This window comes from Sander vitreus, chromosome 18, assembly GCF_031162955.1.
Source record: "Sander vitreus isolate 19-12246 chromosome 18, sanVit1, whole genome shotgun sequence".
NCBI lineage: Eukaryota > Metazoa > Chordata > Actinopteri > Perciformes > Percidae > Sander > Sander vitreus.
In genome coordinates, this window is record NC_135872.1 from 5,452,936 (window position 1) to 5,480,613 (window position 27,678).

The 27,678-nt window shown below is 41.3% G+C and overlaps 1 protein-coding gene across 12 annotated transcripts in view; it reads right to left on the bottom strand.

Moving 5' to 3' along the window:
* The window catches only part of afdna (afadin, adherens junction formation factor a), a 105,138-nt gene that overhangs the window by 61,225 nt on the left and 16,235 nt on the right, over window positions 1-27,678 (bottom strand). For 6 of the 12 annotated variants that reach the window (XM_078274915.1, XM_078274908.1, XM_078274911.1 and 3 more), the window contains exons 2-11: window positions 11,277-11,472; window positions 11,020-11,132; window positions 9,840-9,997; window positions 9,443-9,603; window positions 7,028-7,185; window positions 5,825-5,909; window positions 5,485-5,634; window positions 3,429-3,473; window positions 2,880-2,974; window positions 2,239-2,489 (exon numbers count right to left, since the gene is read on the bottom strand). In XM_078274915.1, the coding sequence (XP_078131041.1) occupies window positions 2,239-2,489; window positions 2,880-2,974; window positions 3,429-3,473; window positions 5,485-5,634; window positions 5,825-5,909; window positions 7,028-7,185; window positions 9,443-9,603; window positions 9,840-9,997; window positions 11,020-11,132; window positions 11,277-11,472 (1,412 nt within the window). The remainder of the gene's footprint in view (window positions 1-2,238; window positions 2,490-2,879; window positions 2,975-3,428; window positions 3,474-5,484; window positions 5,635-5,824; window positions 5,910-7,027; window positions 7,186-9,442; window positions 9,604-9,839; window positions 9,998-11,019; window positions 11,133-11,276; window positions 11,473-27,678) is intronic. The other 6 variants (XM_078274912.1, XM_078274905.1, XM_078274913.1 and 3 more) reach the window with 4 other exon arrangements.

Sequence of the window (27,678 nt, forward strand, 5' to 3'; positions counted from 1 at the left end):
AAACAGCTGCATGCTGAGGCTGAAAGACTGAACCAAAACAGTAAAGATACGGGCCATAAACCAAAACAAAGAGCTGAAAGATGCTATGCAGAGCTAAGATAATTCTCTGGGTTCATCGCTCCAAGCGGCCCCTTTCACACACACAGTCATGTTTATCCTGTCAGTAGAGAAGAAATCATCCACACACCTCCCTCTATTTTTTTTTCTTCTATCCCTCCTCTGTTGTATAATCAGAGTCTGGACGGTAATAAGAACTGTGGATTAAAGCTTTCTGCCCCCACAAAAAAGAAAAACAACAAATAAAAAACAAACAGACAATCACAATGAAGTAGTAACCTAGCTGATCTCATTTGAGTGGACTGTCAGCGTTATGGGCCAATCAGCACAAAGAAAGGGGATGACAAGCCAATATAAACCTCAGTGAATGCACAGAATTTAAAATATTAGTAAAAAAGTATCTAGGGGTGTAACAAAAAAAAATCGATACACTTGAGTATCGCGATATTTTATTTTGCAATACTGTATCAATTTTCAATTTTTGAACGTTCAAAAATATTCATCTAAGACAGTGGTTCATGTTTATGTTGTGTTTAAAGCCCCTACCGGTAGATGGCTATGCTGAGACGCATCACTAGTGTCCTTGCCTAGCAGACATCTTGCTGAAGCTAACAATGTAGCTATGGCTGAACTTTGGTCTACTTTAGCATATACAAATTAGCTCAAAAAGCTCTAAATTTAGTTTTTCTAAAATTATACTTTATAAAAAAAATTTAAAAAAAAATCACAATATATCGCCTTACGTACAGTATCAAAATATATTGCAATATATTGAATCGTGACCCATGTATTGTGATACGTATCATATCGCCAGATTCTTGCCAATACACAGCCCTAAAAGTAACAAAACAAGACCAACGTTTACAGGACAAGGACCCTGCAGCTTTTCATTCCTGCTCATTCAACCTGATGATTACTTCTTCCCTGTGGTTGAAGGTGCTGCTGGTCCAAATCACCTGAACTTTGGCTTGAATGCAACCCTGTAGACGAGACTCTCAAACCCTCTGAGGAACATGGCGTGAGAGCCCTGTTTCAGACCACATCTAAATAGGATTAACTTCATGTGATTATTCAATCTGTTGCTGAAAAGTAGGCAAAACACTCTCTTAATTAGGACGCTACACTGAAGATTATTTTGGGTCTATCCAACCTGTGTTCAAACCTAGCAAACTCACTACTGATCACACAAACAGCCAAACTGTTATACTGTTGCTGGATGATTAATAACCAAGAACATGTAGACTACCGCTCTTATTTTATAGTTTTGTACTTAGTTTGTCTTCAAAATACGCAAAATGTGTATTCATTTCTGGTGCAGTAAAGCATTTAAAAGACTCTTAATTTAACACTCAACAGTCATCAAATTTAAACAATATGTTTAATACTTAAGACTTTAGAAATGAAATAAAAACTTCCCATGACAAGCTACACAAGAGAAAACAGAATGTGTGACTTCTAGTCTTGGTCTAATTCATGCAGAAACACACACAGAGCAATAAGTTACAGTGTCAGTTACTTACACACCTCTCTCTCTCTCACAGTGTCAGTCATCCATTGAGTCATTAAAGGGCCATTCAATTCAAAACCTTTCTTGTACTCATCCTGAACCAGCTCACACAGTGCTTTCTCCTCTTATCTGATGTGCTCCTTCTTTCTTTCTTTCTCCCGTTAGTGTGTGAAACGACAGCGAGCAAGAGGCCACACCCAACACCATGTTGATCAGATTAGAGGGCAGACTGCCTGCCATAACCCTAGACCTCGGCTCTTCCTCTCCTCTCATTTCCTCATTCTCCCCTTCAGTCCAACCCCAAGACTTCCCTCCTCCCTCTTTTACTTCCCTTCATCTCTCACTCTGCCCAAACCGCTCCCTTCATCTCTCGCTCTGCCCAAACTTCATCCTCTCCTCCCTTCATCTATAAAAACAGCCTCTTCTTTTTTTCTGTTCACAAACTTGCATCGGGAGGATTAAGGTCGTGACAAGCCGACCAGACGGCTCGAGTCACTGACCTCACCAGACAGTCCAACGGCCGATTATCGGGTTGGTGTGTCTCGGGCTTAAGAAGGAGGAATCACAAGAAGATAAAGAAGAAGAAGAAGAAAGCTAAGAAAAAGAGGCAGATAGGAAGGACCATGAGTGTCAGTGGTGTCAGTTAGAGGTGAAGAGCATCTCCCTCCCCTCACCCAGACTTGTGTCGGCCCCTCATCATGGACGCCGGTTCTCTTTTCCCTCCCTGGTCGAACATCGGGTCCACAAACTTGAAGACGTGTGCAGAACCAAACTGGAGGGTGGAGCCCGAACGCAGCAGCGTCGTCTCGGTAATTCGTTGCCCGTCGACAAAGGTGTCTGCGTCTGGGCCGTGTGGCGTCACAGTGACCATGCCTTCACTGTGCATGAGGTTGCAGTGGTGGGGCAGAATCCCCGGACCGAGCAGCTGGAGACAAACAATAGTACACGGCACATCAGCACAAAGCAACTATACACGCACATTACAGCAGCTACATTGGAAGTGTCTTAATTGAAACGGAAATTAAAGTTCATTGTTGCTAAGAATTCAGTTTGCATATCCTTGATGTTTGCTTTGACATGTAAACGTACTTCATTGAAATTGTAATTACCAAAAAGATTATGTTGCGTTTATTTTTCTCCAGTGACCGTTCTCCCTACATCAGCGGTCTCCAGCGAGTGTGATTTCGGTATCGACTGACAATCTCTGTACTGTAATTTGCCTCCTCAGTTATTTCCCCGCACAAAAAAAAGCGAGGAGAATTCAGATTTCAGTTTGACTTTTAACAATTTGCGAGTGTTTTCGTGAAGTAGTTACCTGGATGGCTCCGTCCTCTGTGCAGTCTGAGCCGACCTCGGTGATGCTGTGCTGAAGCCGGTACAGCTTTGGTTTGTCACGTGAGTCAGACCCATCTAGACACACAAACACACACTCACATTTAGCACGTTGGTCCTCCCATCGCAAAAAGTACTGTAGTATACACGTTCAACCTCACACACTCGGATTGACTGTCCACAGACACTAACAGCATGGAATCCATCCATCATTTCAACAGGAAAGAGTCAATACAGATTGGAGTATACTGGTATAAACACTGCTAATGCGTGCCAAAAAAAAACCATTGTGGGTGGCTGGTGGGGCTGCAGAGCAACTATTGATTATTAGTAAAACAAGAGTTTAGTAAAAGCAAAGCGGCATATTAGTTCACCAAAGAAAAAAGGGGAAACATTGGCTGCTCAGGAGGGGGGAAAAAAAGATTTGTTTGATCATTATCAGCCAAATGGGGAGTCGGGGGTCACTGCACCCCCTCCCAACAAACCCATCAGCCACTGCAACAGACACAGAGGACGTGTGGTGGAGTTTTACCTTCGTGGTGCCGATAGGCGTAGTAGGCATAGTGATTCCCTCGCCCTAGGCAAACAGGCAGGCAGGTGCAGAGGTAGAAGGACACATGCACAAGACCCCACACACACGCACGCACGCACGCACGCACACACACACACACACACACACACACACGCACGCACGCGCACACACACACGCATACACACGTGCACAAACACACCATGCCATAAAAACGGGGAAAGAAAACAGACACATAGCAGAGGGTGAAAATGCAGCAAGGAGGAAAAATGCAGCATTACCATGTTAACCCAATTAATTCATGGAGACATACAAACACTCACACATATGGAATTTTTCCAAGGGTCTTTCACTGTCTACATTTATGATAAAATGCAATAGTATTTTTTTTTTAGGCATGATGTCCTAATACTTGTGACTACATGACACCTTAAACATACATCTGCTCATCAGTTAAACCACCGTTCTAAATGAGTACGGTGGACTGAGCTGCAGGTAACAAAAACTGCAATCATTCCTTTCATCTTAAGCCTTATACACACACTAATCTAAGCCAATGCACTGATCTAAATTTGTTATCAAAGATACCGGAACAAACACACTCACACAGACCCAGCACCCATTATTTAGGGAGAGCCACCAAATCAAGTTTCCATCTTTTCCACAGACAGTGACCCGTCAATCTGACAGTGGATGAAGTCAATGCGTTAGTATATTCTTGGACCGGACCCTTTGGCTTCCCCAACACTAACTCAGCACTACAGTTTAATGCTAAGAAGTGTTTGGGTCACCATCAGGCCATAAGTTGATGGCATGAGGTATATGACAGACAAATAGGAAGCTAAAGAGAGAGGGATCAGTAGCAAGAAACAAGCGGTTAGGGCTGGTCACAATTAGCAAGACTCAGGTTGCCAAAATGCTCCTATAGGTTTGGGTGTTTTCAAGTATCCCAATACTGTCTCCATTCTGGGATTTCTTTACTGCATTCCAGGAGCTTAATCGTAGTAACTTACATTTTGTTGTTCTCCAAGTCCATCAACCTGCCCAATCTACTTCTAATTCCAATAGTGATTTTCCTCCATTTCTCACAGGACATATGGGTATTAGGGCTGTGTATTGGCAAAAATCTGGCGATACGATACGTATCACGATACATGGGTCACGATTCAACATATTGCAATATATTTTAATACTGTGAATAAGGTCATATATTGGGATTTTTTTTAAGTATAATTTTAGAAAAACTAATATTTAAAAAAAAGACATGATGTTCATAAAAGTCAAAGAAGTTTACTTTAGTAAACAATTCAGGACACAGAAAATCAAACTGCCAGTTTGGGATTGTGGTTCACAGGTTCTTAGCGAGCTAATTTGTATATGCTAAAGTAGACCAAAGTTCAGCCATAGCTACATTGTTAGCTTCTAGCAAGAAGTCTGCTAGGCAAGGACACTAGTGATGCGTCTCAGCATAGCCATCTACCGGTAGGGGCTTTAAACACAACAAAAACGTGAACCACTGTCTTACATGGATATCTTTGAACTTTATATAAAAAAAATCAATATTGCCTTTTTGAAAATCAATACAGTATTGCAAAATAAAATATTGCGATACTCAAGTGTATCGATTTTTTTTTTTACACCCACCCAACAATTAGCTCAGTTGTAGACCTGATGTTTGTGTTTAGATCACTGGAACATTTGCGCTCTTTACATCAGCATCATCCGCATACCATGAGTATAAATAAACCTAGAAATGTAAGGTGTTATATAGTGAGGAAATCCTGTCCTGGTAGGAACGGAAACCACGGAACAGCTGGAATCCATCATGTGATTTACTCCCATTAGCAGGGAAAGTGAAACAGCCTCACCTTTGAGTAACCCTGAATGTTATTTAGTGCAGCTACACTGCTGCCTGCTGGCTACTACCGATCACAACAGCAGTGCTCATCAGAGCAGCTACTACTACTTCTATTACTGTTACAGGTACAACTGATGGATACTTGAGCTAAGACGTCACAGATGCAGGAGCAGACATTATGGTGTTGCATGGAAGTTTTACCTGGGCTCAGTTCCACCAGGTAAGGCAGTTTCTCGGGCGGCAAGGAGCTGGTGCTGCCCTCCTTCCCTCGAAGGCCCTTGTCGTCGCCTTTCCTTCCCTTCCTCCCCTGGTAGTCGGGGGGTCTCTTTTTCAGCTGGAACACTAGCGAACCTGACATAAGACATAATCAAATTTGTCAGGATGTTACATTGAAATGTTGTTTTTTCACCAAAACAATTGAAGAGGTAAAGAGCTAATAATATAGTTGTAATGACTAAGTCAGCAGGAGGGGGCGGTAGCGACCAAGAAAAGAGGAACAGGGGCTGAGAGTTTTATTTAGAGGTGCGTGTGCGTGTGTTACCTCTGTCAGCAGGCCAGTCCCTGAAGATCTGCAGTGGACACTCAGTATCGTCCAGAATCATGTCCTTGCCCGACTTATCATCTTGCTGCAAAGAACACAAGACAGAAAACAAATCAGTCACTTAAGCAACTAAAATATAACAAATCCCAACCAATGACCAGCTCAGAAGCTTTCTTAGAGAATTTGCTACTATTCACAGATATACTTTGAGACCCCAAAATACTTTTAATTACAGTCTCAAATAGAAAAAAAAAAAAAAAAACAGATACTCCTAAATTGAGATATTAAACGGGTCTCATGTCAGGAGGCTCCAGCATCTACATTAAGATTATATGATTTAAAGATAAAGATTCTTAGTTAAAGACTGATTTCATGTGTTCTGATTTGCTCAAAAAAAAAAGGTGACTAATTAATTCACCACATTAAATTGTCTTAAACATACAAAATATACTGGATGTTATTGCCAGGAGATGACCACTATATGGAAGAACACTAGTTTTTAAGTTGCCATAACGAGTCATTACATGGTTTCGAAGAGCTGTTCTCCCATAGGTGTACTCTTCCTAATGAAATGATGCTGTTCTCAGGCTTCATAAATACTGAAATTTTGCTGTATTTCTTTACAGGGCTGCCTGTGATCTGCTACAGCCATCCTACATCTCTTCATCCAGTTGTCTCATCTCAGTGTCTCATTTTAGAAATACTAGTGCCAATTCCTCATGTTCACTAACCTAATGGACTTTCCCTGTGCTTTAGCCTCATCAGCAAATTGCTACTGACTATCACCAGTCAGTGGGTCTTCCACTGTATTGGCTGTGGGAGCAGCAGTTATTTCATATGATTGGCCACAACCAGAGTCCATCTGAGAGGATAGATATGGGAGTGGCTGTGGGGAGCGCAGCCAAGTACAAGTACACGCACGCACGCATGCATGCATGCATGCTGCGGTCAAATATGAGTACACTCAATGTGACTCAACATCTGTCTAATGGCATCCACTGCAGCTGGAGGGTCACAAAAACAAGAGGACAGAACTTGCATTTTCCAAAAGTCAAGTTATCCTAAAAGTAGTTTAACTTGACTTGGAGCGCAACAGAACACATTCTATGTTTTTGGTATGTACTGTGATGGAGGAGATGTGTTTAGATGAGGATGTCCTCGAGGTTAATGGTGAAGGAGTTGTAGTAAGATGAATGTTGTTACCCGAGCGATGCAGTACTCTCTGGGGTTCTCCTTCTCCAGCCCGTACTTCTCCAGCGCCTCCACCACAGCAAAGTCAGCCGTGTCTCTAGTGGAGAGCAGGATGGTCTTATACGGGATGTTGGGCTTCAGACTGTCAGCGTATATCCGCAAAGTGCCTCCTGCAGGAAAAAACAACACATATTGTGTTAGTCATTGCACCCAGATAACAAATAAAAGGCCAAATCATTATTTGCTCCAACTGTAGAGAGCAAAAAGTAATTAGAATTTTTGAGAGGTGACAGAAATAATCCTTCAAACACAAATATTGTATGGTAAATTCAGTATCTTACAATTGACCATTTGACCCAAATTTTCAGATGACAGGAAACCAACCTGGACATAGATTCCAACATGTTTTGCACAAGGATACTAACTTGACTATATAACATGTATAAATGACAAGAAATTTGGAGTGCTGAAAAAAAAGTAGAACCAGTAGCTGGACGAGACTGACTGACGTGCTCGTGAAATATATATATAAAATATACCACACTTTCATCGGTGATGTGTCAACTAGACAAAAATGATCACCTTCGTAAAACCCACAAGGGAGTCTTCAGCAAAGCAAACAGGGTTTTCAGATGCATCACATAAAATGAGCTTGTTTAAAATAGCACGTTCTGCTGGGAGAACGTCATTGTCTAACCACAAGCCATCCTGTGTCTACCGTATGTTGACAGCGGTGAAAGCTGTTTTCAGAGTTGGTTCACTGGTCCATCTGTCTGTCTGGCAGAGTGATTAGGTAATGCTCGACTCTCACACACTGTACCAGCCAGCGTGTTTGTGTCATTCATTCGACATGTAAGTACGTCTTCTTGTATGTGTAAACACGACAGCGTGAGACATATGGCCTGCTGTGGGTCAGCTGATGTAAACGGATCAGGGATAGACAGAGAACATACATTTTACTATTGTATTAAAAATTTAAATAAAACGTGAAAACCTAATTTCCATTCACTGCTTTTTATAAGCACAACTGGTGGCGATTACAGCTGCAGAACACCTCTACCAGCTCTGCAGATTTTCTTTGGGGTTCACGCCAGGTTTTCCTTAAAGGTGCTCTAAGCGATGTCACGCGTTTTTTAGGCTACAACATGTTTTGTCACATACAGCAAACATCTCTTCACTATCCGCTAGCTGCCTGTCCCCTGAACACACTGTAAAAAAAAACACGGTCTCTGTAGACAGCCCAGCAACAAAAACAAACTGCGCCAACCTGCACCACCAAACAGTGTTCCAGCCAATAACCGACAAGGATTTGGGGGTGGCGGTTGGGGGGGTTAGTGCGCGGAAGGGAGGGGGAGGGGACGGGATGAGGAGGAGGGAGGGAGGGGCGAGGTAGCCTCCGTTTTGTTTGACAATTCTTCGAACGTCAACAAGAAATGACGTCACCCGACATCGCTTAGAGCACCTTTAAGCCACACAAGGACATTCACACTTGTCCCGAAGCCAATCTATCTGAGTCTTTGCATGATGTCATATTTACTCTGGGAGCAGGTTTTTTGATTTGGCTCCATTTATCGTTCCCTCAATCCTGATCGGTTTGTCAGCTCCTACTGCTGTGACGCGTCCCTGTATATTCCACCAACGCTGTGCTACACAGTAGGGAAAGAATTAGCCAGGTGATGTGTGCTACTTGTTTTTGCCAGGTCCAGCATTCTCTCGAGGGGAGGCTACAGTTGCGGATTTGTCGATTTGTTATTTATATACTACATTTGTCTAGCTACAACAGCTTGTACAACTCATTTTTCTGTCACTACCTTTCATTAATGTGGCTCTGTAGCTAGATATAAAGATAACTTCTCTATTCTTTATCCCGCTTACTTAACTACAATTGGTCACGTGTTTCTCCAACCCCTGGAAATAACTATCACAAGTGAGCACAACACCAAATGTAGTCTAACAAATCGGATGTGGGCGGCGATTCAGAAGGCTGGAACCAGGACAAGGAGTTCCATTTTTGCCTCATCTAACAAAATATGTTTACTCCCGTTTGTCTCAGACTGCTTAAGTGTTCTTCACCAATGTCTTGGCAGGCTATAATATGTTGTTTACTCAGAAGTGCTGCAGAGATGGTTGTCCTTATAACAAGCCTGTCTTAGCGAGCTGTATGAAAAGTCTTGGTGGTTTAAAGCTGCCTCTGTTTCATAATTTATTCCACTAAGCTCTGGTGAACGTTTCTTCGTACCCTTATCTGGATCTATACCTCAACATATGTCAACATGTCATTTTCTCTGACAACAACTGAGAACTATGAGACTGTAAACTATGTATGACTGGCTGATCAGAGCTCAAGCTGAGTTTGGAAGAAAATGGTCTGGGTACACGAGTTGACAAGATGGGTTGAATTAGAAGCTCAACAAACAGTTTAATTACCTGAGTCGGGCCTCCCATCACTGCTCATGAACTCCTGCATGCGTTTCTCCAGTTTCTGCTGGCGTCTCCTCTTCATCACCACCTCTGGGTTGGAGATTGTCCTGGTAAAGCTGGTCTCCGGCATGTCCTTGTAAACCTCTGCCGCCAGACGATTGTTTTCCCTAAAACATAAAAACAAGGGAGACAAATGACAGGCCAGAAGACAGAATAAGTGAAAGAGAGAGAAAATAAGAAATGGAGGAACAGAAAGTTCAAAGTTTAAATCACTAATTCTTTCCTTTTTTTTTGAGCCTTCTGCACTTTTCTTGCCCTTATAAAAAACAAGATCCTCTCCGAGGACTGAGAGGATGTAATGGCAGGACAGTAAGATGGATGACTGTGAGCGTGTGTGTCTTACCCGTCCTCCCGGCTGAGACCCTGCTCGTCTCCATCGGGGATCCGGGCGGACTCCTTCTCTCTCTTCTTTTCCTTCTTCTTCTCCTTCTTGGACAAAGTCCTTTTGAAGTTCTGGATCACTCCATCCTTCTCCTTCTCGGGCCCATTACTCTGACTCTTCTGGTAGAGAGGGGAAGAAGAGTTAATGATGTGCTCTTAGACACTATAAGGTTGTAATAACTTACTAATTTATGACTAAATGAACAAAAATTTTGTTTTAAACCTTATTTATTTACGTCTACTACAGTTAGTTATTACCTTCATTTAAAAGAAATACTTTTGACAGACCACGGATCAAAATACGATCAGAATATGGGAATTTGTATTACAGATATATAGCTGGTCAATGGTGCAAAGCCACATCCAGATATGCTAGATAATGTATGTTGCCAGTAGCTGTAGGTGCTTTCGGTGATTTTTCTGATGGATAAATGTATGGATGAGTCAGCTCGCTAGTAGTCTTGCATTGCCAGACCGTCCTCCACAGAGCTGTGAAGGAAGGTCTGGCTAGTCCACACAGCATTCCGGGATGGGAGAAAAACGTGCTCTGGTTTATTGGCACTTCTTTAAACCAACCACAATCGTCATGGGCGGCACTAAGCCCCGGACACAATCACGGTGCATCTGCAAAACAGCCTCGGGAAGGAACGTGTTTTGGTGGAACATGTTTACGTTCAAAAGTTGTTTTAGTCGTGCAACAGAAAACTCAGATTGGACAGATAGTCTAGCTAGCTGTCTGGATTTACACTGCAGAGATCTGAGGAGCAGTTAACCATAGTCCTCAGAAATCCACCGGAGTTTAAAATTCCAACACAAAGAAAGCGGGAGGTAATGGACATCCGCCGAAAAGAGTGAAATCCGGCGGAATTTCCGGTAGCAAAGGAGCAGTCCCGGAAGCGGAACGTAGCGGATATACTAAACTCAACATAATAAATCCACCAAAGTTTAGAATGCCAACACAAAGAAAGCGATGAGGTGTGGGACATCCGGCCTAAAAAGAGGGACATCCGGCGGAATTTCCGGCGGCACCTGAACAATCTCGGAAGTGGAACGTCGTCGATGTAGACTAGCTCACTAGTAAACTGACTTGTTAACAGTCAAGCAGGTTAACAGACGACAACAGACGTAGCAGAGTAGCCCACCTTGGGAAGGATGTCATTCTCGTTCTTCAAGACAAAGCGTCCTTCTCGGTCGTCTTTGTTCCAGTTCAGCTGAACAACAAGAGGCTTCTCGTCCATGTCCAGCTGACGCTCTTCTAACACACACACACACACACATTCATGTTCAGAGTCAACCATGTCAAATTATTACTATTCCTAGCATTGAAACATTAAATTGTTAAGATTACTTTGGCTGGGTTCAGTAGGTCAACCCCTTTTACCCCATCTATAGGACTCACCGCCACTGACATGGACCTCATAAAGGGAGTATTTTGGTGAGGAGAGCATCCTCATGTCTGGTCTGAACTTCTCAGCTAACGTCTCGATGACGTCCTGCGTTGTCGCTGTGCTGGACACTCTGATGCACTTGGTGGCAAAGTTACCGGCAACCCGGTCCTGGAAGTAGAACCGCATCACGCCATGGAACTCCAAGTCCTGTTCAAGAGACAGAGGTTTGTTATTGTTTACGTGCAATACACACACATTATATATATATATATATATATATATATATATATATATATATATATATATATATATATATATATAAACATTTACTGTGAATATCTTTGGCATTAAAGAAGACAGTTTATTCATTTCAAGCCAACTGATTTAAATGCCCCTCATTATTTTTACATTATAAAAAAAGCTGAAAGCAGTCATTATATATGCAGGACTGTGCAGTAAGGTGAGAGAGAAGCAGCAGTGGCTGAGAGAGCCAAGAAGTGGAGTTTGTCAGCAGGATGTGTGTCGAGATAAAAAAAAAAAAGGTTTGTTTTGTTTTGTCATTAACTGACCTGGCTGTCAAGCCACAGGCACCTGTGTTGTGCACTGCAACTGACTACAATAACACCATTTCTTAAAACATTTTTGGGAAAGAATTACGTATTTGGTATTAATTATACGGAAAATAGCCAATGCCAATTAATTACTTCAAGTTACTTGGGTTTAAATGCAGCTTTTGTTTAAGAAAATGTCTTTTTCCATACAATAAGCACCAAATGACAGGAAACTTCCTGGCTCATAAATAAAGCTTTACTAGGTATTGTGTTTTAGCTTACTTATCGGTTTTATCTCACAGTGCTAGTCTTAGGAAACCACTATCACGCTCTCTCTCTCTCTCTCAACTCTCTTTGTGGGGACCCGTCATTGACATAATGCATTCCCTAGCCGCTTACCCTAACCATCACAACTAAATGCCTAACCTTAACCCTTACCCTAACCTAATTCTAACCCTAAAACAAAGTCCTAACCCTCAAACAGCCCTTTAACCTTGTGGGGTCCAGCATTTTGGGCCCCACAAGGCTGTGCAGACCCCACAAGTATACTGTATTCCCCGGTTTTGGGACCCCACGAATATAGTAAAACACACACACACACACACAATAATGAACATGCTTAAACAGAGACGGTGCCAAATATAGGATGTGAAAGCAGCAGGCTGAAATTGACACCCAGGGCTATCTACGCTGTCACGCATGTAGGTGCAAATGTATTGCCTACATGTTGAAAGTTCCTGTCTCAAACAGACACACACACCCAGTCCTGATATGTACCACAGTGCTGACACAGCATGCGTGTGTGCATTCGTTAAGGTTCAGCCGTGAAGATGGCCTTATATTTCATTGTAACTGCCATTAAAACGGTCTTAGAAAGCCTTAGATCTCTGGGGTAGACACTAAAAAGCTAGTATGTGCTCTCAGCAAAAAACAAATCTAAAGCAGGACAGAAATGGTCCTGTACCACCCCAGTGAAGTCAAAACGTTATGTACGCAATGTTAACCTATCACACTAACCAGAGTATAAAGCAACCTCAACAGAACTGGACGACACGATTGTGTTCATGGTATACCCCTACATAATGAAGTAAAACTATAGCTAAACTAAACTATAGCTATATACGCTTTCCTAAAGAAAACTGCCCCCTTTACCCTTCAAGTTCTCTCAGGTTTTATTGCATAAAAATGTGTTCTTGTTCGTGTCGTTAGAAGAGAATGTTGTGCCTTCAAAAGCAGCTGCGGGAAAACCCTGACTTGTGGTTCTTCTACAGCGTAGCTATCTTTCCTGTCAGTGTGCCAACAAAGCAATTTTGAATTTGAAAGAGACACCTTGGCAGCATTTTTGCAGGGCAGAGAACTGACCAAACAACTTTTAATGTGACAGATTGAATGAGAGTGTGTGTGTGTGTGTGTGTGTGTGTGTGTGTGTGTGTGTGTGTGTGTGAGATAAGGGTAAAGGTTTAAATTAGATTTAACTAGATTCATTCTACACGGTTAATGTCGGATTTTGGCCTCCCTATCACATACATTCACACATTTAAGAGAAGATGGTAAGAGGATGTGAAGACCGATTCATAAATGTGGACAGAGAAAGTAAGAAAGAGGGACAGACTGCTGATGCAAAAACATTTTTTTCCTTTACATGAAAAACAAAACTTTCTTCTTCTATCCAAGTCTTTCTCACCTGTTACCTCCCCCCCTTTCTCTCCCACTTCCCACATTTGATAGCGACAGTCAGGCAGAGTGGAAATACTGAGCATAGTTTCGATAGGCAAGGGGCGGAGCCGGGAATGTGTGCATGTGTGTGTTGTGATTTACTGCTGGAATGTGGGTCATTGAGGGTTGCCGTTGTCAAGCTTGCGTAACCATTGGTGACTGTTACTGTGGAGACACTAGTCCGCTTGGGTTCAAACAAAGCCCAGCTAAGATGCAGCAGTGGATAATTTACACACTGCCCAGTCCAACCACAGCCCGTTTTGCCACTGGGAATAGACAAGTACAAACACATGTAGTTCAAGTCCTGTGCAACAGTCCTACTCTCCCATTCCTCCAGGAGACGGCAAAGTCCAACAGACTTTGCCGTCATGAGGACTCCACGGCATATTTGGATGAATGCCACACAGACAACCCAATAACAAACGTGATTGTGAAGGGTGTGACTTGTTTTTAAAGCTATACGGGCTTGCACAACCAAGCACACACAACCAACCAAGGGATTTTTATTAAACTGATGTTAGCTTCATTTCACAAATGAAAAATCTTAATTATTCGCTTGAAAAAAAAGTACAAGAAAATGGAAAAACGGACAAACTCATTTTAAAAGGGCATAAGCCTGACCTCGGACACCATTTTTAGCTTGTTTATTTAAAGTGTGTCAGCTAAATGCCAAACAATGCAAAATGTTAAAATGTGTTGGTGCAAAAAACAAGAACAAACTCAGTTTATCCTTTTTGCAGCTTTCATTCTAATAATCCCTAACAGCTTTTTTTATTTCGCAATCAGCACATGGGCTGACAGAAAAAGCTAATGCAGCAGTATGTCTCAAACACAACAGCAGCCCAGATAAGACCTGCTACACGCTGTCTGTCAAACACACACACACACACACACACACACACATTTCCAGTCAAGTCGGTACAGTGGTATCATCAACTGCGGTTTAGGGAACTCTTTGATACTTGTTGATACACTACATGTAGTGTATTTGTGACATACATACATACATACACTACATGTTGTCTGCCTCTAACTGTAAGGCTAATTAACTAATGTGTAACCACTGTGTGTGTATAAGACCTACAATATATGGTACTGTAGTGTGTGCGCCCTAATCCTCCTTCCTCGCTGTGCCAGGCAGAGGCATCGGCAAAGGAATTCTCACACACACACACACACACACACACACACACACACACACACAGAGTGAGAGAGAGGCAAACAAAGATATGTGATTGATACCTGTGACTAAACTTGTGAGACAGGACTATTTATGACACAGGATTTTGGCGCTCTTTGTGGGGACCCGTCATTGACATAATGCATTCCCTAGCCCCTTACCCTAACCTTAACCATCACAACTAAATGCCTAACCTTAACCCTTACCAGAACCTAATTCTAACCCTAAAACCAAGTCTTAACCCTCAAACAGCCCTTTAAAGTTGTGGGACCCCACAAGTATACTGGACTCCATGAAAACACACACACACACACACACACACACAGACACACATATACTCTTGATAGCCGTTATCATGTTAGATAAAACCTGATGGAGACCAGGGAGAGAGAATGTTTGTGTTTCTTTAGGTGTGTGTATTTTAGGTGACACATATTAGCGGTAAACCGATTATCCATTTACCGATATTTATTGGCCAATATTAATGTCTGCCAATACAAAATTCAGTGATTTACTTTTTCATAGCCCCAAATAAAATTGCATTTAATCCAGAACAGTCAGTGAACCAGCAGGGCCGATATATCAGCTGATATAAGCTTTATAAAGATATGTTGTACGTATCGTATGTAAAGATAAAATATCAGTTCATGGGAATTTTAATTCTATGAAACCTGTATCGAAGGAAGTCCCATATCGGTTCATCCTCAGTAGATACTTCCCACGTTCCCCTTTTATGGTCTTAAAAAACCTTTCATCTACCACATGCCATTTTCTCTATCACACAAAACCACTCACACACAAACAGTTCATCCGTAAAGAGTGAATGTATGTGTGAGAATCAGTGTAGAGAAAGCACGCTGCTCTGTGACTCCAACACCTCCGAGTCAAAGGGCACCCAGAGGAGAGGTTGAAGATCACGTCTGTGTCCGTATGGTAAAGTGAGTCCACTTCAGTTTCTGGCTGTAAAAACCAGATCCCACCTGGTGCCTGTCTCTCATATATGTTTGTGTGGCTGTGTGTGTGTTTGTGTGGCTGTGTGTGTGTGTGTGTGTGTGTGTGTGTGTGTGTGTGTGTGTGTGTGTGTGTGTGTGTGTGTGTGTGTGTGTGTGTGTGTGTAGGGAGGTGGAAGTGGTGAATTCAACTTTGAGGGAACTTTAGTTTTCGCTGCTTGTAAACCAGCATATTAGTTTCAGACCCGGATTGAATCTGAGGTACAAATAACATTTAAAATGTAACTCTGAAAGCGCTACATTGTTCTTATATTTACTCTTTTATTATTACCCCTTCTTGAGTAAATTCACACCTCTCTAGTGGAATATAAGTTTGTAAATAGACGCAGGAAGGAACTGGAAATAGGATTCACCTAGCATGAAGAAACTGTTAATTCTTCCTTTGTGTTGAATTAACAGAGAACAGAAAACTGTGCATTTGTCAATAACATTTTAAATTTGACATAAAACAGTAAAACTATTACACTTGAGTCATATACGTACGCTTTAGTGTAATATATAGGCTCAGCTGTACATTAAGTATGGGAAATATGACTGAGGTGATATACTTTTCTTAACTGTCATAGTTACCTCTGGTTGTACTGGATGAGGTTGTATTGTATCTTGATCGGTCAGATATTTAATAACTGGAAAAGCCACATCAAAAACAGACAACGAGATTCAGGAAGAAATTTAAGGAACGGCAAGAGACTTTAACTGACAACGTGTCTGACACGGGCAATCTCCTGTTGTGTGCTACATGTGCGAAAGGGCAACTCTGGACCTGATTGGTCAGTCATTGTGCGGAGTTCATATGAGAAAACAGCTGTGACTGTAACACTGTGATTGAAGACTTTATACATACCGCCCGCCTTAAATTGTGCATTATGTCAGTTTAATACATCAGCTGTATATCAGTAAAGTCTCCATTTATGAATGTTGAGACCCGGTATCGATGTTAATAACAGTGAGGGAACAACATTAAGACTAGGGGTAGACCGATTATCGGGCCGTTTTTTTGGTAGTTTGCAGATTATCTGTATCAGCGTTTTATTTCTCTGATAACCGATACAGTTGATGAATTAAAAAGTGGTCTACTTTGGCTCGGCTACAGCTCTGTGTCTGTCCCTCTGCTTCGGTTTCACTCACCACTGAGTCTGACTTAATGTCCCGCCCACAATCCTATCTGACTATCTTTCACCGTGTATTATGTTGAAAGTTTCTAATTTATTAAATAATTGCTTAAAGCATTTAAACAAAGTTTTGTGTTGGAGTTTGTAACATTCCAAAATCTTACTTTTGACTTAAACATTTTCATTTTCACTGTGAATGCATATCGGTTCCAAATATCGGTTCTCGGTTTTATTAACTACTGATAATCGGTATCGTTCTTTAAAAACCAGTATCGGTCGACCCCTAATTAAGACCACTGGAAGCTGCTTGCTTGCAAATAGGTATAGTGAGGTAATATTTAAGCTTCGAGGGTGCACACAAATCGAAAGAATTCTGCCCGACGATGAGCATCGAGCTACCTATCAGCAATTTGTGTTACAGACATTCTAATGTCTGTCTTTTGCTCTGTGTGCACACATCTGTTGATGCATCCTCATCAGAAGCTTTAAGAAATGTTTTCACTTTTTGCAAGCAAGGCGTTTCCAATCGTGTCGTTTGTCCAAGTTGGTTTTTATAACCGTTCCAAAGGCGATTATAAAATGCAAAAGGTATACTTTGCTACTGATTACTTTCCAAGCTGAGAGACAATGTTGTCCCAACAGCAGCGCCACATTCTCATAGCCTTTAAATGTTTGACTGAAATCTCTGAAGTCTTTTTGAACTGAACAACCACAAACTACTTAATTCTGCTGATTTACAAACTTTATTTAACCTTGATGTAATCACTTTTTAGGAGAAACCCTTGCCCAAGCCCACTTGACCGGCCAGAGCACTTCATCACACACAAGTTATCACTTTACTGTTATCCGTCACTATCTCCACACTCTCCATCATGTCTCACTCACTCTTATCACTCTCCCACATCACCTTTTCACTCTGCGTCTTACTAGTAAAGTCAGCAAGCCTCCAAAGCCATTTTTAAACCCATGCCAGCCTGGGTATATTTGTGTGTGTGTGTGTGTGAGAAAGTGGGGGAGTGCTGGGTAGGGGGTTATCAGGTGTTCAGGAAACTAACCAGAGCTCCATTTCCGAGCATGTAAACCACTTTTGGTCTCAAGTATGACGCCTCTGTGTGGAGACATAGCTGCATGTCTGAGTGAATTCTGGTACCAAAGTAAGATACAATTCAGTATTTAGGATAAGGTGTACACCATTCTCAACTGGGCTGGACAACAATTCAATAGCCCCGTTTACTGCCGTTCAATACTGTGATAAATCTTTAAACACACTACTACAAACTAATGGCAGGCACAAGTCTAAAGGTCTATTGGAGCCAAACGCTAAGATCTAAATGCAAAACAAATTCATTTATATCAATTATACAAACGTTTCAATCAAGAAGGCTACTGTTGCTAAAAACTGTAATATCTTAATGTTTATTTCTGAAGAGTCTATGCATGCTGTGTACATACTGAAAGAGGTCATGTATTCCTGCTGCTATCAGCTTTGTGAATTACTTTCTTAAAATGTAATGTTTGTAATTATTCTGTTGTGCTTTTTATATATTGGTTGTGTTTGTTGTTTATGTCTTACTGCTGGCTGTAAACCAAATTGCGCTCCGGGGATATTAAAGATCCCTTGAAATGAAATTAGGTTACTTTCTGTGGGTTATAAATTAAACAATACTGTATTTCTGCTCCTGCAGAGAATACAAATTAATGAAAATGCTCCTGAAATACCAGTATTATGTAGTCGTGCTCTGAAATACATGTCATATAAATATTCAGCTTTTTTGGAGGATTTGTTTTGCATTTATTGGATATTAATGAGATTGACAGGAAATGAGGAGAAAGAGAGACATGCAACAAAGATACCCAGTTGGAATCAAACCGTGGATGCTAACCACTAGGCCCCTCGGACGCCCCAAAAAAACATTCACTTTAAACGGAAATGTAAGCTGGTTACACCCTAAAGACCTTAAAAGTTTCATACTGGCCATCCAGCTGTCCGCTGATGATCACATCCAATCCCAGCAGTTGATCACACTATTAGTTTCCACTTGGACAACTAATTTTTACCACTTTCTGCATGAAAGATAGTCAAGTCTTAGATTTCAGATAATAAGACCTGGACTTCTTTACTTTTTCATTACACATCTGCAACAGTAAGCAGGGGCTAGTTTCTGCAGGCTTTCGAGTTCTCTAAAAAAAAAAAAAAAAAAAAAACAACAATCTTAATATAGTGGGGATAATGCTCACTGTGATGTGAGAGAAATGCAATATTGGAACAATTAAAGGCAGTAAAATGTTTCCTATTATATAGTCATGGCCCACTGGCTCTTGGATAAACCCCCAATATTGGGGCAGGGTCTCACTCTCGTTTGTCATTTTCAGTCTAGTTTTGGGCAGCTTTTGTCTTTTCAGTGGGAAATAAGAAACACAACTTATCACTATTTTTTGAGGCATTTCAGCCCCAAACGTTAATTGTTCTGGGCAACATGTGGCCTAGTTTAAAGCCAAGCTGCCGTTTTACTTGATACCAACACCACAGCTCTATTTCCCACACTTAAGACTAAATAACCAAGCTTTTTTTACTGTTCTGCAACACTGATTTCTCTTGCACAGATACTGCAGCCCTGTGTTAAATTAAAGACAAATACTGGCAAACCAGAAAAAGGTTAAACCCCAGTTTCCATGGAGACACTGAATACTCAAATTTGGATTTTTCTTTGGCATTTTAAAAAGATGAATTTAAAGAGAAGGGAGGAGAGGGGCTTTCTGGATGATGGCTGTTTGAAAATGAGAATAGATTCCAGCTGCTGTGCGTCATCTTAGTCTTCTCCACACACACACACACACAGACGAACATGAGCCTAATAAAATGAACCGAGTCCCTGAGTCAATATTGTTGCAGCCCCACCTGCAGTAACATGGGGGGATTCCTCCCTAAGCCTGTGTCTAAGGTCAGCTGGATCGAGGTTTTAACTCAGATGTGGGGAGGGGAAACCCATCTCACATCAGATCCCAGCAGCAGAGGCATTTCAAAGACATCAGATCAAACACACCGACAGACGGGGGGGGAAAGAAAGGAGAGGAGGAGAAGGGTGAAGACAAGAATCCCATCACGTGAAGCAGGCAAATTACTTTACCTTTTGCTTTAAATAGCCAAAGGATGCCAGGCTTACAGCACATATCCACAGCATCAAATATCTCGGTGCTACCTGCGGTTGCAGGTGTATCATCAGAAACTCAAATCTGCCTCCTGTCTTACTCTGTGTTTTAGATTTCAATAGGGTTGAGGACATGGCCTCAAGGAAAACAAAAAAAGGGGGAAAGTGCAGAAATGTAGTTCAGTCCATCTACAGCTTTTACATATTCATTATTTTAAGACGGCACAAACTTCATTTAGGTTCAAATATTGTAATTATTATGGAGAAAATAAACAGGATATAAATGATTATGACATCCTAGTGTTTAGGTGGGATGCAGTTGATGGTGCTAACTGTTCTGCTTTCATCTAAGAGCAAGCATGCTGTGCTAAACAAATGTATTACTAAAGTGATGAGGCCTCAAGGCATTTTATTGAAATGCTGACCTTGAAGCGTGAATTTTAACAATACTAATCCCTACATATCCTGAACTTGCATTGTATAAACATGAACAGCTTTGCTTTTGACAGCAGTACAGCTTGCTCACCGGTCTAAACATATAAAGGACAGATTTGACCACATAAACCCTAGATTATCCCAAAGTCAAATGGGTGGATTTCTAATTATTCAACATGCTTTTTTTAATAGTTATTCAACGGCAAAAGAATGTAAGCCTGGACATTTGAAACATTCAACTTTATAGCATTAGAATAATATGTGGGTGGAAGACAAAGAGCACAATTCCATTTGCTAAACTGGCTCGTAGGCTACAAGATGTGAGACATTCTTCCCATCAAACATTCACTAAACAGACCCATATCTGAGCACAGACTACCGTCGTTTGATCGGTTATTGTCAAGGGAACGGTCTGTGGGGAGACACATACAGTTAGAATGAAACCTATGATCATACTATAGCCATTTCAACTCTCAATAGACTTTTTGACCAAAGGAAGAAGTCATATATTGAAATATTACAGAAGCAAAGCAGTCCTGTCCTATAATTACATCTTAAAAGTTGTTCCAATCTGGAATTACTGAATTTCCTGCAGAACAACAACAACCTGAACGACCGGGGAAAACAAAAGGCTGGCAGAGGAGGCCTGTTGTCCTGAATGAATGAAAATACTAAATGCACACATTTCCTCTATGGCTGCAAAGAAAAGCCTCTTTGTTTCAGGTGAGTTTCTGCTTTGGTATCGAGCCGTCCAGTCTCCACCTCCCTCCCCCACTTCCATCCAGCTCACCCAGTCATCCTGACAGAGTAAGGCATTGTAGGAAGGTATTGTATAAATTGTCTGGACCCGGTGGCAACGCCTGGCCACAAATCAGACCTGCTCACTGCCTCAACGCCTCCATAAGCAACCAACAAGGATCGCGGCTGGCAGATAACTGCATAGAAGGAAATCACTGTGTGCAAATGGGTGTGTGGTAAATGGCCACCACAAGGCCGTTAAGAGCTGATGAGTTTGTGTCCTGTCTTACCATCTCATTCATTCATACACACAGATACAGAGTAAACCCCACAGTTGATATTAGACATGATGTATAGCCGTCATGGCTGTTAACTTTACCAACAGTGTCGTAAGATGTTTCATTACCTAAAAACATGTCTTCTTAGACACACCTTGTCTCCTTGTTATTCATCACCTGTAAATGTGACCATTCTGAACCTGAAGTCATACAATCTCCAAAACATTCAAATAATGCTTTCAAATAAGGTTTATTTACCTACATTTTGGCTGCAAAATTATAAAATAAGACAAACGCTCCACTGAAACCATTAATGCATATTTAAAATAGTTATAACACAGAAAATATCTAATATATTGGACCATAAATCAATCTACGTTGGACAGCAACCTGGCCAACGTGAGGACTTCAAATTTCTTGTTTTGTCCAACCAAAGATATTTAATTTACAATAAAATCAAACAGAAAACGCAGCGAATCATTACCTGCTGTTTTTTTGCATTTTGACTAATCATTCAGCTCTAGATCAGAGCAAAAATCAAACTACTGAGAGACCGATGTGAAGACGTCTACACATGCCCTCCTCATATATTTAACAAACTTTATAGTTTGTAAATACAACTGTAATACCTGAGAGAGAATTTGTCAAAAATACATTAGTTTCGAAACATTAAATGTTGTGGTACTAAATTAGCCATCTTAAATAAAAATGTCTGGCAAGTCTTCCTCTAGAGGCAACACCTAGCTGAAGGAGACTGCTAACCAAGGTAACCGCAACTTTAGCCATTAGGACAACGCTAGTCCTAAATGCAGGGGATCGGAAGTATTGTGCAAACTACTGGGATCTTTATTTTTGAGCTGGACACAGACACAAAAAACTATGTTAATAAAGAGAGGCCCAGGCTGCTGACCATCACAGAGTAGCCATTGTTCTCCAATGAACATCACTGGTTCAGCTCAAAGTTAGGATATAAAAACAACACAGCATGGTTCTGATATTGCAAGTTGGATGTGCAGAAATACAGAATGTGCTGGTGCCTTCAAAAGGTCTTTCTTTCTATAAAAAGGTGAGTCGTTTATAGGTGCAGTTAGTAGAATCTAGACTACCAATGATGCAACTAATGGCTGACAAGAAGATGTGGGTCTAATATTGGCCTTATATCAACCTGGTCCAGATATGAAATGCTGGAGTTTGATTGCTTAGATGTGTACTAGTTAACTGGAATGTATTATCTCAGGCATCTGTACAAGAAGTTTAATTGTTAAAAGGACAATTCCGGCGCAAAATGAATCTAGGGGTTAATAACGTATGTGTACCGAGTCGACCGTTCTCAGGGATATGTTTTCATGCTAATCGAATGTGTCTCTAGCTTGAAACTAGCTACCGCAAACCGTTGGTTAGCTTCTAACGCTAGCTTTCGGGGCAGAGGGTAAATCACTATTTTATACCACTAACAAGGCTCAAAATAGCACCACGCTTCAACGGTAGCATAATGAGGGTCCCTACATGTAAACCGAAGCATTGAGTACTTTGAAAGTGTACAGACAGTTTATTAAAAAGATTATAAAGACCGTAGCGTTCATGTTTACATGCGGGCGCCATCTTGAAAAACAGTGGTGACCAGTCAAATCACGAACACTGTGTTTGAGCTATTTACTGGTTGCACGGCGTTCGCCGTAGAAAACGCCAAAGTAGAAACTATAAATAAATGATTCAATGAAAACAGTGCTTCTGGTAAATATGATGAAACATACTAATAATAAAAGCAAACATTAGGAGACATGTTTTTAACAAAAGGCTATTTCAAATTCATGCCAGATTTATTTAGCAGTTGTAAATATGGAGATCACTATTTGAGATCTCACAGTACTTTCATTTCTTTATGGCATTAAATTGGTCAAAACTAAATATAATGAATGTTAGACATTAAATGCATCTAAAAATATGAGCATAGGTATTTGTATCAGCCGTGACAAAGCCATATCGGTTTAACTGTGGTGGAAACGTTCAAAGCAAGAGTCAGAAAATAACCGGATAATGAGAGGAAGCATTCCCTTCTGCTCCATTTACTGATATTTTCGCTCTCATTCTCAGTAACTGTAAAGAGCGAGAGAGAGAGACAGAGACAGAGAGAGACAGAGAGAGACAGAGAGACAGAGACAGAGAGACAGACAGACAGACAAACAAGAGTCTTCAGAAAAAGTCAAAAAGGTCACACATGCTTCTGGGCGCGCGCGTGTGTGTGTGTGTGTGTGTGTGTGTGTGTGTGTGTGTACACAAGATAGATCAATAAGAGTCTGCAGTGGTTTACAGAGGGGCTGGTTAAACACGGCACCTTGTGATCAGGGCTATGAAGTTACACACAACACATGCGTGCACACACGAACGTGAGCACAACTGTGACCTTACCAGGCATTTTTCAAGGTCCCAACGTGCAGAGAATAGAGAAGAACTCTTAGGAAGGCACTGAGTGTGCACGCACATGCACGAACACAGACGCGCACACACACTTGGGATGAGGCGTTGAATTATGCAGGTCCGCCCACATCTCTCTCTCTCCCTCTCTCAGCCTTGGAATGACTTTGGTGCAAACAGGGGGGGGAGGTAGTAGTGACAAACTATGAGACTGACCAAACAGCCAAACAGCCAAACCCATCTGATAAACCAACTAGAGGCAGATATCAGGATGTCTGCACGTCCAGTATCTTTTGATTACCTACTGTAAATCCAAGGCCTCAACAGTAATGATATGCAGTGTAATGTAGTGTCACACGGGACTAGTATTATCTGGGGTCCTGTTAAGATTTTTAATAACCACAGAGGTCGTCTGCGGGCTTAATCCTGTGTGAATCTGCCATGTCGGTAATCTGCCAAGTAAAAATTTCACTGCAAATTAGTACAAATTCAGAGGTCATCTGATAATAATAGTCCCATGTAAAATGTGCATTTCAGTCAAATGAGTCCTCCTGCTCTTATTTATTTTATTTTATTTTTTTTTAAAGGATTTCTTCTGTGTTTTTTCCCCTCACTTGAGTTATTACGGCTGCACCGCTGCAGTGAAAATTGATAGAGATTTTGGGTACAAATTCTGGAGAATTTGAAACAATTTCTAGATCATTCAACTAGAATGAAGCACAGACTTTGTTGCTGACAAAAATTTCACAGCTTTCCCCCATATCTCATGGTTTTCATTAGCAGACATACGTTTGTTCAGCTGTCATTGAACTGCAGATGTTTACATTTTCCATTATTCACTGTCAAAAGCAAACTCAAGCTCATAACTGTACATGCTAAAGCTTCCATAAGTTCCATAACAACCAGGCAAACTCCATCCGTTAAAGACTGTGTGATACGGTTGAAAGCCCGGGAAGAAGCGAGAAAATGGACCATGAGTTGAGATTGCATTGATAACTGCTGTTTTAAGATCAACTGTAAAACTGGAAAGATTAGGGCTACAAATAGGGCTGTGTATACATCGACTGAAATAACCCAATACCAAGTAGTAAGGATACTGCTCCAGTGAAATGATACCTGCATTCGACACTTTTAAATGGGGGGGCTCCCAGCAGCCTGGGGGGGGGTAGTAGCAAGAGGCATTTTAGGCAACCGAATGCTTCATTAAGGGTATTGAATGATGCAGGGGGAAAAAAGTATCAACTGAAGTAATCTATTAGTATCGCTATCACTTTAAGGGTACTGGTATCGTAGCTGCATCTAACAATTATTTGTATTGGCAATCAATGTGCTTGACTATTTTCTTTAACCTTTTTGTCAATAAAATGTCAGAAGATATTGAAATATATTAACTGCAATATCTTTAAAATGGTTGTTTTGTCTCATACACAGTCCAAAACTCAAATACATTCAACTTGCTATCACACAAGACACCGAAAAGCAGCAAACGCACACATTACAAAAGCTCGAACCACTGAGTTTTTGACATTTTTAATTTGAATCAGCTATGTTAATAGTGGCAGATTCATTTTCTGCCCATTTACTAATCAATTAATTGCAATGTAATCGTTGCATATAGGTGCATCTCAGGCTGAGGTACAAATCCTGTGACACCAATGGGTGCTTGTCCGCCTGCACACAGTGCTGCCTCCAAACAGCTGACACTCCCGTGAATAGTAGCCAGCCACCGATGGAACCCAAAACCGACAAGCTACTGAACGCTGCTGTGGCAACCGCTTCTTAGCTGGGTGTCATGTTGCCATGGCGCTGGTAAGCAGGCCATGCCCAGGTCTTAGGTGTCCGGTGGACAAACAAAGAAAGGAGGGCGCAAAATATGCTGCTGCAGCAAAACTGGTCCGAGTGTAACAAATCAACCCAAAGAGCCTCGGATAGTAGAAAGACATTAGAGTTTCAGTTCTGTACACCGAGACTGAAAATCCTGACTAATTAGTTTTTTAGTTTTAGTTATGTTTTATTTCTGTGTCATGCCAAACATTTCGGCCCATCCCACATGGGATTACAAGACACCACAAATTTACTTATTTAACAAACATCTTCCTGTCGCATATACAAATCATTCAGAGAAATACATGAATACAAATATATACATATACACACACACATACATATATGTATATACACGTACACACATACACACAAACAACAAATTCTCATCTACAATTCATCTCGATGAAGAGCTTTTTACTAAGACTAATACTGGAAACATTTCAAACAGCATCTCTGGGATGGAAGCAAAGTAAGCCTGGCAGACTGCAAAGTCACTCCTTTCCTCATCCTCCCGACGGTCCCTACTCCTTCTAGCTGACCTGAATCTCACAGCCCTGATGATAAAAATTGGATCTGAACGAGGATCTCAGAGCTTCGACGGTGACTGGCTCTATTATCACACCCTCACTATTTCACTGAAGGGTTTCGAACCATTTCCTTCATGTGTCGACACAATCAGTAATGCAGAGGTCTCCCTATATGCCCCACTGGGGTTGAACAACATTCGGAGGTCATAATTACAGGGCTTTTGCTATAGAGAAAATATAAAGTATGACAGGCTTGAACACGGTTTACAACACTAAAGTGGCAAACAACGGACACCTCACGTAAAAGTGCCATTTAACCAAAAGCTTTGGAAACTTCTTCAAACAAGTGTGTACTAAAAAACAACAAATGTAGCTACATCTATATACAGATAAAGGGTGTTTGCAGGGTCTGATTTGATTCAAGAACGTGCAATGATGGCTAAACTTCAACGACACAAAAAGAACATGTATTGGCCCTCTAACCTGTCATCATAATAATGTCTCGGGCAGATTTCCTATTGGCATTCGAAAAGCCTTAAAATGTCTTGATGAAAGTTGCAGATATGCTGAAACTGATGCAACTGATGCCACAAGTATTCAAATTAGCAGATGACATCATCTGGCCTTCACCGAAACCCCAGGTCTGAGCTTAATTTCCCATATGTGCAGGGTTTACTGCACCAGGACATTCCTGCAGTCCGTCACTGAAAAGTTTTAAATACTTTCCACCGGTTGGTTAAATAAATTGCCTGGTATCAACAGTGTTATGTGGTGAACTCTGCCACTTACAGCACTGATGGATAATGTAGTGCATTTGCATCAGGCTCTGCCTCCTTAGACAAACAACTGACCAGCAACAGTAGCTTGGAAAGCAGCCTCTCCCCTTTGACACACACATAACTCACACCAGATATGACAACATCCAGACAGACCTGCATATTAAAACAAAACACATACTGAGAAACAAGCTGCAGAGAAATGAATGATTTGATTTGTTCTCTTTCTATTCCCTGAGAGTGGTATACAACCAAACCCTGAACTCCCAGGTACACAAAAATACAATACACACACACACACACACAGAGAGAGAGAGTCTGGGCTTGCATTAGCCATGTCAGCCCTGGTCACATATCACCACTGTCCTACTGCACTGTTGTGTGTGTGTGTGTGTGTGTGTGTGTGTGTGTGTGTGTGTGTGTGTGTGTGTGTGTGTGTGAGAGAGTGTGTGAGTGAGAGAGTGTGTGTGTGTGTGTGTGTGTGTGTGTGTGTGTGTGTGTGTGTGTGTGTGAGAGAATTAGAGATGGTCCGATACCATTTTTTGCTTACCGATTCTGATACCTGAACTTGCGTATCTGCCGATACCGAGTATCGATCTGATACTAGTGTGTCATATATTTTATTATGTTTTAACAACTGTATACTACTATCCCTGTATGGATGTGATATTATTTCTATCTTTGTTGTCAGTCCGGCTC